Source organism: Glycine soja, chromosome 2, assembly GCF_004193775.1.
Source record: "Glycine soja cultivar W05 chromosome 2, ASM419377v2, whole genome shotgun sequence".
Classification (NCBI taxonomy): Eukaryota; Viridiplantae; Streptophyta; class Magnoliopsida; order Fabales; family Fabaceae; genus Glycine; species Glycine soja.
In genome coordinates, this window is record NC_041003.1 from 1,133,122 (window position 1) to 1,146,627 (window position 13,506).

General features: G+C 35.3%; 1 protein-coding gene across 1 annotated transcript; it reads left to right on the forward strand.

The window, feature by feature from the left end:
* Positions 1-1,351: 1,351 nt before the first annotated feature.
* On the forward strand, positions 1,352-12,229 carry LOC114378460 (vacuolar protein sorting-associated protein 51 homolog). Its single transcript, XM_028337057.1, has 20 exons — positions 1,352-1,612; positions 1,728-1,867; positions 1,958-2,012; positions 2,111-2,218; positions 2,360-2,458; positions 2,568-2,645; positions 3,092-3,169; positions 3,432-3,542; positions 7,469-7,569; positions 7,656-7,723; positions 8,557-8,630; positions 8,777-8,843; positions 9,152-9,261; positions 9,396-9,662; positions 9,770-9,886; positions 10,708-10,779; positions 10,878-10,928; positions 11,220-11,447; positions 11,529-11,705; positions 11,887-12,229. The coding sequence occupies exons 1-20, from the start codon at positions 1,439-1,441 to the stop codon at positions 12,004-12,006; spliced, it is 2,295 nt and encodes a 764-aa protein (XP_028192858.1). The 5' UTR covers positions 1,352-1,438; the 3' UTR covers positions 12,007-12,229.
* Positions 12,230-13,506: the final 1,277 nt, after the last annotated feature.

The window sequence follows — 13,506 nt, forward strand, 5'->3', positions numbered from 1 at the left end:
GTCATTTTTAAAGTTTAAAGTCATTAATTGTTTTTTTGTTAATTATACTCTTACCCATTAATTATTTTACACAATTTAAGTAAATAATTGAATCTTTCAAAGATAAAATAGTTACTTATTGGTCAGTAATTTGATGGATAGAAATATAAATAAAACTATAAGTGAAGAGAGAAACAAGTGTATTCGAAAAGTGAATTCGGAAGGGATATAATAAGAAAAGGATGTCATCTAAATAAAAAAAAAAAATAGTTTTCTTAATTTGCACAAACAAACCTTAATCGACGTATATTTAAAGACTGAGGAAGTATCAAACTATAGTATATATTTTTTTGTCAAACTTATAATTGGTTCGAGTGGCAGTGTATTTAAATTTCTTAAATAAAATCGGAAGTTCGTATCTTTTATATGAAAAAAAAAAACACTATCAAAGGTATTTAGTCGGATTCATTGATAGATATTAGTTATTAATAAAGTTGGTGATTAATGTCATGATAACCCAAAATTTTATATTTTCTTAATCTTGGTAATCTCTATCAATTTACTTTCTTTTATTTTATTATATGAGTTTAAATTTAATTATAGTTTAAAAAATATTACCAATGATTCAAATTAAATACATAAATAAAGATAAAATAGTAATTTGATAGGATAGAAAGTGAATTTTAATTTTTATTAATTATAAAAAAGTGTACAAAATACACATCTAAACAAAGAAAGAGAGTATAGAAACTCGTCAAAAAGATAGCATGGAAAGTGTCTAATTAAGAAAATAAAAATAAAGCATTTAGTCTTTAAATTAAATATTTAGAATAAAAAATAAATTAATATTATTTCCTTCAAATAATTTATGCACAAATTAATTGTATTTCCTCCCATTGTGGCTGACGTAACAAAGTTTAATATTATTGTGTCAATCTTATGTGTAGAGGTATATATACGTCAACAAACATTGCATAAATAAAAGTAAGATTTTACTAATTTGTTATAGTTGATTCGGTCAAACATATTATAATAACAACTATATTCTAAGCTGATTTTAACTGTCACAAATATGTTTTTTCCTAAGCCTCCATTTATAGCTTAATAAATAAATAAGCTTAAAATAATTTACATGAATTTGAAAAGTTACTTTGATAACTTTATTCAAGTAGTACTAAAAGGTAAGGGTGGGAGATGGGTTATGTTCATTAGCTTTAGTCCGTTTATAAGGATAAGTAAATTAGGCCAGGCCAGTCGTTGGAATTTGGGCTTATTTTTTAGTCAGCCCAACAACTAGAGCTGTGGGCTAGGGGCCTGGTAGGCCCGTTTTCATATCAGACTGGTAAGTAAGTTGCAAGTTGCAACGAACAAACATCACAGACACGGTTTCTTTTTCATTTCACAGATCAGAGAGGGAGGAGCGAGTTGAGCAGAGGAAGAACAAAGGAGAAGAGAAAAAATGGTGGGTAATGAAATAGTAGTACCAATGGACGACAAAGCGAAGAGGATGCGAGATCTGCTATCCAGTTTCTACTCCCTAGACCCTTCCATCTCCAACACCACCTCCAAACACGCTTCTCTCGACGACATCAATTCCACCTCCTTCGATCCCGATCAGTACATGAACATTCTGGTGAATTCTTCTTCCCCTCCTCTCTCAATTAATCACTCTCGTCGTTTTCGTCGTCGTCGTCGTCGTCGAAGATGAACTTCAATTTGGAGCATGAATGAATGAATGAATTATGCAGGCACACAAGTCCAATTTGGAAGGCCTTCTACAACGCCACGTTGCAATGGCTGCTGAAATCAAGAATCTCGACACCGACTTGCAAATGCTAGTTTACGAGAATTACAACAAGTTCATCAGTGCCACAGACACTATAAAGAGGTGCGTATGCTTATAAGTTATAGCCATTTCTCTCTTCTCTTGCTCTATCGTGTCTACATTGTTTGCATCTAATATTTGCTTCTCAAACAGGATGAAAAGTAACATTTCGGGGATGGAGACGAATATGGAGCAGCTTCTTGAGAAGGTAACCGTAGCGTACTGACTATATTGAAATGATTAGAATCAAAATGAAAATAGGATGAAAGGGACTTTGATAGGAATTCACATTTTTCTCCAATGCAGATAATGTCTGTGCAGTCGAGAAGTGACAGTGTCAACACTTCTCTATTTGACAAAAGGGAGCATATTGAGAAACTGCATCGGACTTGTAATCTTCTTCGTAAAGTTCAGGTATTAGAGCAATCATGCATGTTTCTTTATTCTGGCCCATCATCATTTCAATATTGTGTTCCCGCATTGGTGATATGAGTTGTGAGTCTTCTGTGGAAGTGGTATATGACTGACATACTTTTTACCTTTGTCGAAGAGTAGTTCATATATGATCTCCCCGATAGACTAGGCAAGTGCATCAAGTCGGAGGCCTATGCAGATGCAGTCAGGTTTTACATTGGAGCAATGCCAATTTTTAAGGTTGTGGTTGGCTTATATGGTTTCTGATTCCATCCCTTGATTACTTTTAAACACAACATACTAATCCAGGTCTCAGATGAAATATCTTGTTTTCCCCTCTCTTTACTAGGCATATGGAGATTCATCATTCCGGGAGTGTAAGCAAGCTTCTGAAGAAGCGATAGCTATTGTAGTAAAAAACTTGCAGGTATAGTTCTTTTACCTGCGTCAGATTTTTTGGACATGAACCATAAGCCAAAATGCAAGTAAGGGGACACTGTGGATTTCTTTATCTAATCCTTTTTTGAAATTATTTTGGGCATGTAAAATAAACTACGGCTTATTTAATTTTTTAAGTTGTTATTTTGCTGTATCCTACCTCCCCTGTAAAACAGCAATATCAGCTTACATGGTATGAGGCTGTTGGCAGATATCTAGATGCTATCTTTTTTAGTTACTGAATTCATAGTAAAATTGGATAGGATTAGCTCACCCTGTCCAGCATTTCTATTCTTTCAAACATGGGTAAAACTTTAAAAAGTTAATAGATCACTGTTAACATACATCTCTAATATTTTGCTGAATAATAGCTGATGCTCAATTGTTTTTAACAGAAGCTTGTTATCATGATTTGACATTTTTCTGTCTAACCAGGGGAAGCTATTTTCAGATTCTGAATCAATACAAGTGAGAGCTGATGCAGCAGTGCTTCTTAAGCAGTTGGATTTTCCGGTTTGTAATTCTTTTTTTTAAATAGAAGAGTGGCATTTTGCGTACTTGTTGAGATATGATGGGATTTTATCAGCTAGTAATTATTTTCTGAATGTTTAATATTGAAGAACCGGCCTTATGATGATTTTTTTTTGGCATTGCATGGAGAGCTTTTGGCATCCACCTTGTCCTCTTTCCCTCCCTTTAGAGAGAAATAACATTATATTTTCTTGGCTGTTATTAATAAATGTTATATGATGCTAGGTTTTCTATTTATTGGCAGGTGAACAATTTGAAGGCAAAGTTATTCGAAAAGTTAGAACAATCTATTTCAGACATTCAACTGAACCCTGAAGAAATAAATAAAGCTTCAGGGGAACATTCTGCTCATGAGGTAACTAGTGCTAGAGTAGTATCATTTTGTTTAATGTCCTCCTCTTTCACCCCTTGATATCTGGCTTAACATTTTACTATCGTATCTTGGTTACTTAATATGTTAATGATGAACAACATTGAAGTTATGCGTGTATCCTAGAGCACCAATTTAAGCGAGATGTAGATGTAGATGTTTCTGTGAAGCAATGTATAACACTGATCAGGACTGTATGATATGTGTTACGTACCAGAAATGCAGAAAACAGGAAACACAGAAAAATGGGTAGTAATAAGGGATGAAAGCTTTATTAATTCTAATCAGTTGAAAGCAAATACAGAAGAGGGAATAACAATCCCCAGATCTGACACAGAGCTAGGCTCCTAATAGGAAGCTAGAGTCTCCTATACATTCTAGAATATTCCTCCAATTTCCCAGCTGCCCCCTTTTTCCCCTCCCACTACATCCTTAAAACGAAGAAAAATCAGATCCTCTCTCTTTCATTCCTGGACACGTCATCCACTAGTAACAAACTAGCCACTATTTCCCTTTTTGCCCTTTCTGACATACACCTTCCAAACCTTGGGCCCATTTGACTCATGATGAATCAACTGCTCATGTGGCATTCCTGCAGCTGGCTGGGTCCTATCAATACCCCCTTCTTCTGTTGTGGCCTTGTCCTCAAGGCCAAACTTTGGAAATTGGCTTCTGATCATAATCTCATCTTCCCATGTTGCTTCCTCCACAGTTTTGCCCTTCCAATGAATTAGAACCTGTTTGACTTCTTCCCCTTGCTGTTTCACTTTCCTGGCTGCCAACACTGCCTCCGGTTCATACATCTCAATGTGTTCTTCCAACAGGTCCGGTAGTTCTTCTTTCTCCTCATATCTCCCAACAGCCTTCTTCAACAAAGACACATGGAAAACAGGGTGCACTCTGGACCCCTCTGGTAATTTTAGCCTGTATGCAACTGCTCCTATCTTCTCTATAATAGGGTATGGGCCATAATATCTAGCAGCTAACTTGGCATTAATTCTGGACACCACAGACTTTTGTCTATGTGCTCTAAGCTTGACAAACACCCATTCTCCACACACAAAACTCCTATCCACACGCCTTTTATCAGCTTGATTCCTCATTCTGTCTTGCGCTCTTAACAGTTGACTCTTCAACTGTCTCAGAGCCTCGTCCCTGTCCAGCAAATCCCTCTGCACAGCTTCCACTCTAGTTTCACCCTGCAGCCATCTGGTCAACACCGGTGGGGGCCTCCCATATACTATCTCGAAAGGTGTCTTCTCTGTGGCGGCGTGGAATGTGGTGTTAAACCAATACTCAGCCCAATGTACCCATGACATCCAAGTCTTAGGCTGGTCTGAAATGAAACACCTTAAATAGGTTTCTAGGCACCTATTTACTACCTCTGTCTGCCCATCAGATTCAGGGTGATATGCAGTACTCATTTTGAGCTTTGTCCCCTGCATTTTGAACAATTCCTTCCAAAAACTACTCATAAATATGGGGTCTCGATCACTCACTATAGACAGTGGTACTCCATGAAGCCTAATTATCTCTTTACAAAACACATCAGCAACGCTCCTTGCAGTATAAGGATGCCTAAGTGGTATAAAATGGGAATATTTAGATAACCTGTCTACCACTACCAGGATAGCTTCATACCCCTTTGATTTGGGCAAGCCTGTAATGAAGTCTATAGAGATATCCTCCCATACTTGTGCAGGAATTGGTAAAGGCTGGAGTAGACCCCCTGGGGATGATGCCATATATTTCTGCCTCTGACAGGTGTCACAGCCCTTCACAAACTCTTGAATGGTCCTTTTCATGCCCACCCAGTATACATTCGCGGCAAGCCTTCTGTAGGTTTTGTAAAACCCAGAGTGTCCTCCATGTGGGGAAGAATGAAATTCTTCTAACAGTGTAGGAATTAATTCAGACTTGTTTGAAATTACCAACCTGCCTTCATATAGTAATACACCCTGTCTATACTCATATCCAGGCCACAGAGTGGGATCTTCCTGCACTTCCTTCGTTATTCTCTGTAACTTCTCATCTTGCTTATTTTCTGCCCGCACTTGTTCTTCTTGCATCCATTTCACATAAGAATTAATAGTGTTTAACTCCAGCCCCTTGTTAATTCTGGACAGCGCGTCTGCCCCCCTGTTCAATCTCCCTTGTTTATACACAATCTCAAAATCATACCCCAACAACTTGGAAGCCCAGTTTTGCTGATCAGCATTAACCACCCTCTGTTGCAACAGTTGTTTCAGACTCTTTTGGTCAGTGGATACTACAAACTTCCTCCCCAAAAGATAGGGTCTCCAGTGTTGTATGGCTAGCACAACCGCCATCAACTCCTTTTCATAAGTAGATTTAACCAAATTCCGTGTTCCCAGGGCCTTGCTAAAATAGGCTATGGGTCTCTTTGCATCAGTATCGCTCCTACACCTCCTCCCGACGCATCACATTCAATCACAAAATTTTTAGAAAAATCAGGCAGAGCAAGAACAGGTGCTGTAGTGAGTTTTTCCTTCAAAGCTTCAAAAGATTGTTGAGCTTCCTCTCCCCATTTAAAATTGTCCTTCTTGGTAAGCTCAGTTAGCGGTCTCGCAACTTTCCCATAATCTTTTATGAATCTTCTATAGTATCCTGTGAGGCCCAAGAATCCTCTAACCCCCTTGACATTCTTAGGCTGTGGCCACTTAATCACACTGGCCACTTTACTAGGGTCTACAGCAACTCCCTCTTCTGTTATTAAATGCCCCAAATACTCTACTGCCCTTTGAGCAAAGTGACACTTCTTTCTATTGGCGACTAGACTGTGGGAGGACAGTAGACTCAACACCTCTTCCAAGTGCAACAAATGAGTTTTCCAATCCTTACTGTAGACGAGTATATCATCAAAAAAAACCAAAACATGTTTTCTCAATAGGGGCCGAAAAACATGGTTCATCAGACTTTGGAAAGTTGAAGGGGCATTCATGAGTCCAAAGGGCATCACAAGAAACTCATAATGTCCCTCATGCGTCCTAAATGCTGTCTTATGGACATCAGATTCCTTTACTCTAACTTGGTGGTAACCAGACTTTAAATCCAGTTTGGAATAAAACTTAGCTCCATTCAACTCATCTAATAGCTCCTCGATAACCGGAATGGGAAATTTGTTACGTACCAGAAATGCAGAAAACAGGAAACACAGAAAAATGGGTAGTAATAAGGAATGAAAGCTTTATTAATTCTAATAAGTTGAAAGCAAATACAAAAGAGGGAATAACAATCCTCAGATCTGACACAGAGCTAGGCTCCTAATAGGAAGCTAGAGCCTCCTATACATTCTAGAATATTCCTCCAATTTCCCAGCTGCCCCCTTTTTCCCCTCCCACTTCATCCTTAAAACGAAGAAAAATCAGATCCTCTCTCTTTCATTCCTGGACACGTCATCCACTAGTAACAAACTAGCCACTATTTCCCTTTTTGCCCTTTCTGACATACACCTTCCAAACCTTGGGCCCATTTGACTCATGATGAATCAACTGCTCATGTGGCATTCCTGCAGCTGGCTGGGTCCTATCAATATGCCTAAAAATGTTGCAGAAGATGGACAACATTTGAGGAAATGAATTTATATAAGTAGTTCTAAAATGTTGATATTCATGTGCTGGAAAAGGATGTTGATGAGCTGGCCAATAACAGGAAATGAAAAAGAAAGTAGTGCTTAAACTGATGATTGCTTCAATGTCCATGAATTATTGTATCAAATAATCTGCCAAGAGAATTGATGAATGGAATATTACTACTGTTCCGATCCAATTCAATTTTATTTTCTTCTATTTAGCCTAATTTACTTCCATTAGTATGTATGTTTTCTCCTGTAACTGCAGTTACAAGACTGATGAATTAGAGTCTATTGTTGCTCTCATTTCCTAATGTAGGCAGCTATACATGAATTTGTGGAGGCAGTTCGTGCATTTCGAGTAATATTTCCTGATTCTGAAGAACAGTTGGTTAAACTTGCTCAAGATTTGGTTACCAAGTTTGTATCATTATTTACCGTAGGAAACATTTTTATTTACAGTAAATTAAATTCGTATAACATGCACACTTTTTAATGTTTGCTAGGAACTTTGTAATTACCGAGGAATATGTAAAGACACGGATTTCCCCAGAAGAACTACTTGGTGTTCTTCGTAAGTTGTATGACCACTAGTAATTTAGTATTTTTTTTTTGTGTTATATTTGTAATTTCTGGGCATATGCTTGATTTCTAAAGCTAGATGGCTTTTTACTTTGAGTCCACATTAGACATAAGAGCTAATGACCTTTTGACTCATATGCCTGTTATACGATATTTAATTTTTTTGAACAAAATAGCATGTTTTTTGGTCCAATTTCATTTTTTATATGCATGGATTTTTTTTCTCTCTCTGGGCAATCCAATTCTATTTCTCATAGGCATGAGGATGTGTTTAGAAGAGCTTATCAATATGATGTGACATAAGCACTTGTATAAGTGTTTGGGAGAACTTATGAAAATAGTTTGTGATATGTCCATAAGTTGTTTTCAGCTTATTTCAATAAGCTTTCCAGGATAACTTATGAAAATAAAATTATATGAAAACAATTTACGATATTTCTTCTTCAATTCTAGAAACAACTTATACATTAATGCTTACTTGATAAGCATTTAATTAAGTTGTTTATCCAAACCCATCCTAAATATATTGAAATGGTCTATAAATAACCCATCCTCCCCTCTTTGAAACTTTGAAACAAGGGCGCTTCCGGTTCTGTCGGTGCTTGAAACAATTTTGTCTTCTCCATATTACTATATCTCGAGAGTCAATAATTTTATCTATTTTTCTTTTACCATTTATCCATGTGGAAATTTTCAATATATCTGTGTGTCCAAGCCATTTTTTCTTCTCTTAAACTTGTCACTTTTCCATAAGTATATTATTTTAATTGTTAAACCAGTATTCCCTCTTCCTAACCTTACATTTCTTTAATGTTGTAATCACAGGAGCTATCTGGAATGACGTGCTCCTGATAGATGAAGTCTTACAGGAAGCAGCTCTCTCTAACCATTCTCTTGAGGTTATCCATTAATCTTGTTGGCTCAAATGTGATTGACCTAAACTGTAGCTATTCAATGCTCCCTTTCCCCTATTTTCAGAATGTAATAATTACGAAGTTAATGTTTTAAGAATTAATTTCAATCAACTAACCCTAAATATTTCCAGGCTGCAAAGGTTGCTGTCACGTCGTTTGTTAGAAGTACATTTTCTCATCTTCTGCAAGACATCTCAGGTTAGTTCTTTCACAGTTTGACTTGTATTCAGAAGGCTTCTGATATTAGGTTTCAGCTTAATATTCAAATATTTATGCTACCACAAAATAGGAGAATCAAAAAATTAAAAATCTTTGTTGATTTGCACCAATGTGGCTGGTTGTTTTTTTTTATAAAAATGATCAGAAGCGTAGAATGCTATAAATTATGTTGTTTCCGATTATCACTTTTCAAAATAGCTCTATTATATATTTACATGGTTTTAGCTACGGGAAAATTTTTAGAAAGTTGTTTGCATAACTGTGCTGAGTTAGCATCTGTTTGGTAGATTCCCTCTTACAAATCCTGAAAAAGGATGGAGCAGAACAGTGCACTCTTGATGTTGTTCTTGATGCAAGTACAAAAGCAGTTCTCCAAGGAGGACTGAATGTGTTGCTGGTAAGCATGTTTGTATGCTTAGATTCATCTATACAAGGTTATATGCAATTATGTGTGCATGTATTGCTATTGTTAAGATTTTCTGTTATTTGTGTTTTTTGTCATTTCATTTACATTTAATCTCTCTCCTTCAGGACTTCCGCAAAGTTTTAGATGATGACTCTGGGATCCTAGTTAGATTAAGAGAGTTAATTACTGATTGGGTTCAAGAAGGACTTCAAGACTTTTTTAGGCAACTTGAGGATCAGTTCCTTCTGTTTTCGGGAAGAAATAATTCATCTATTCAAGTACACGCTTTGGCAGAGGGAGCTCAAGGTTATAAAGCTTTTGCTGGCCTTGTCCTAGTGCTGGCACAATTGTCTGTTTTCATTGAACAAACTGTCATCCCAAAAGTCACTGAGGCAAGGGTTCATTTGATAGAGTTTGACTCCTGAAATTTCAATTTCTGTTGTTAATTTCTCTTCCATATCCAATGGGAATACCTTAAACTTTTCCTTGGAATCTTCAGGAAATAGCTGCTTCCTTTTCTGGTGGTAGTGTTAGAGGCTATGAATCTGGGCCTGCCTTTGTTCCTGGAGAAATATGTCGAAAATTTCGGTCAGCTGGTGAAAAATTCTTGCACCTGGTATATTTTTAAGTTCATATTTTCTTTTCAATGGAACTGCAACTCGTATGACACTCTGTATATTGTTGTCCTTGTCTGTATGTCGCTCCCTCATTCTTATTCATCTATTCCTTAGTTAATGCCTAAAGCCTGCTTGGTGTTTTAGCTTGATTTTAATATTTTCCCAGAGAATATTTGTGCTTCCAAGGAAAAGAGGGGTTTCAATTTGATTGGCCATTTTGACCTTTAGACAGTGCCTGTTTGTGTGTGAAGTACAATCCCATTTAAAACATGTGAATGATGTTGGACAAAATTTCAGTCATTGAATGGTGTAGTTGTTACACTATGGATTGTCGGTTTTCTCTCATGAACTGACTAGTTTGTATGCCTGTTTAGTTTTACACTGTCTGGTTGATTTTACCTGGAGCAATTTGTTGAGATTTTGGAGAATGTTGGCATACTGTGAGTTTTGAGCAGTTCTTGTTGATTTCTTCAATGGCTTGCTTTTATGGGAACAAGTGGTGGAAGACTTTATGTTCCTATGGGTTTTTTGAGAATATTATGTAGTCGTTTGAGTTTATTTGGGATGGATAGTTCATATGGCTTTGCTTTGATGTTCTGGGATGGTTTCTTTTGAGGGACTCTTGTCTGATTCGCAAACGAACTAGCAAGCTTTACTTTGCATTGTAGTGCCCTTTCTTGAGTGCTTTGGTTTTGGAGGATATTTAATCTCCATTTATCCATACCTGTTCTGTCCTTAGTCCTCTATTTTTGTTTTCATTATTTAAGAAATATCTTCTGGTTAAGCAGCATTTACATATATACTGTTTGATTCTTTTCAGTACGTTAATATGAGAACTCAGAGGGTATCACTTCTCCTGAAGAAGAGGTTTACCACCCCTAATTGGGTTAAGGTCAGTCTGTTATATACCATTTTTTCAAACGTATAAGACTGGTGGTTGGTTATCTTTGAAAGAGCTTGAATCTGAAGTTTTTCCTTTGCTTTACACAGCATAAGGAGCCAAGAGATGTTCATATGTTTGTTGATCTATTTCTTCAAGAGGTTGGTGTATTCAATCATTCTTTTCTGTGTCTTTTCAGTTGCATGAATGGTTTAAGCATTGTGATTGAATATTAGTCTTACTAAATTTTGCTTACCTAGAATATAATTATTCATATTTGATGAAAATATATGTTAATTGATTAAAGCAACAACAACAATAAAAACCTTATCCCACTAAGTGGGGTTGTGTTGACTATATGAATCACCTGACACCATTTAGATCTGTTAAAAGCCAAATTTTAAATGAAGCAAACTGGAGGATAATTTTAATTTCCTTTATTTTTTTTCCAGCTTGAAGTTATAGTTAACGAAGTGAAGCAGACTTTGCCTCAAGGTAGACGTAAGCACCACAGGACTGATAGTAATGGAAGTAGTGTTTCATCAAGGAGTAATCCCTTGCGGGAGGAGAAACTGGGTAGGTCAAATACTCAAAGGGCAAGGAGCCAGCTTTTCGAAACGCATCTAGCAAAATTGTTTAAGCAGAAAGTTGAAATTTTCACAAAAGTAGAATATACACAGGTATTGTGTGATTATTATATTGGTGATTTGAATTTAAATAATTCGTTGGGAGCCATGATATCGTTTCCTTACAAATCGCAGGAGTCTGTTGTTACAACTATAGTTAAATTGGGCCTTAAAAGTTTACAAGAATTTGTCCGACTCCAGACTTTTAACCGAAGTGGATTCCAGCAAATTCAATTGGATATCCAGTTCCTAAGAATCCCTTTAAGGGAAATAGTTGAAGATGAAGCTGCAATCGACTTCTTGCTAGATGAGGTTGGAAAAATTCTCCTAAGTATATAATTCTTCATAGAGATGCCATGCATTTTTTCCAATGAGAATTACCTTTAGTTTTGCTGTTATTTTTTTCCTGTTCTAAACTCATGCGTGGGTTATAGCTTCTTAAATCTTATGTATCTATCGTGCATATTTTATTTTTTGTATGTTTTGGGCATAGGTGATTGTTGCTACTGCAGAACGGTGTCTAGATCCGATTCCATTGGAGCCTCCCATATTGGACAAACTTATACGAGCAAAGTTGGCTAAAACCGAGGAGCTAAACACAATTTCTTCATAAACATTCTTTTTGGAAGCAAAGGATATATATAAAACGTGTTTCCCATCTCGTAGAATTTGTTATGGTTTTGGCCGTTGAAAAGTAACTTGGTTCATTTTCTGTTCATTTTGTAAATCTCGTAAGTTATAGTAGCATTTGTCATATTGCAATGCTGTTATTTGTGGAAACATTGAAACATGAGAAAGTTATATCCATTTTTGACTCGAGAGCTGAGTTATATCCATGTGAATATGTGATAATTCCAGGACCAGCTCACGCGGTACATAACTGTTCAAAAGGGTAAGCCGATATTAGTGAAAGTCAGATCTTTAATATTGAGCAAAAGTTGCTCGTTTTTTTAAAAAAAAAATTTCACTAGAGATGCTTAGGAACATCTATATTGGTGAAAATAACCTAAGTTGCATAAGTTTTTATTTTATAATTTTTTGAGGCATACCATGGCACGTTTATTTATTTTATATAATTTAAGCAACTTTCTTTTCAATACTACGACTCTACAAAATTCACTAAGTGTGACTCCAAGACTACCAAATATTTTAAATTTGAAATATTCGTTTCTCAATATTTTAAATATATTCAAACAAAGTAGTAATATTCTAATATTTTAAATTTGAAAAATATTCTTTTTACTTTCTATCAATTTAATTAATGATAACAAATAATAAATAATATTTTGATCAAAATAAATTTAAAGTCAAACCATATGAATTTATACTCAAAGGTGAAAACATCATGCTCAAATTACAATTTTATGTAAATAAAATTAAAAGTCAGCAATAAAATAAAAATAACAATTCATTTTGAAAAACAAAAAAAATAGTATTTACTATTTCCAATCAAGTTTAAATTTAAACTAACTTCAATAATACAAAATTAATTAACATTAAATTAGAACAATTTGGTCAAATGTATAACATAATAGTGTATTATGGTATATATCACATTTATTCAAATTTTAAGATACAAATCACCTTTTTATTGTGTTAGTGCATTAGTTGTTGAATAATCATGTGATTTACGAAAGAAAAAAGAGTAAAAAAAACACGGCTGTATTTTTTCTCTTCCTCTTGATCTTGGGTGATGTTACTATGTTAGTAAGTCACATGCCACACAAGCGAAACAGGAACAACGTTGAGATGACATGGAACTAAATACAGATTCGCCCGGCTGCCCGGAAAGACAATTTAACCTATCTTTTTTTGTTTTTTGGAAACAAACAAATTTAACCTATCAAAATACGAGAGTAAAATATAACGGAAAATATTGAAGATAATATATACCCTATTTTTTACGCGAATAAAGAAAGAAATAGATAAAAAAATTGAAAAAAAATCATATCAAATGACATTAAAAAATAAATAATAAAATAGAAAAAAATAGATATGTCATATAACAAAAAAATTTAGAATTTTGTATGGACTTATCGTTGAAAGAAATTAAATATCATTTTCATTTTTTTTATTATATGTTAATAATCATGGAAAGAACAACTGAAATAAA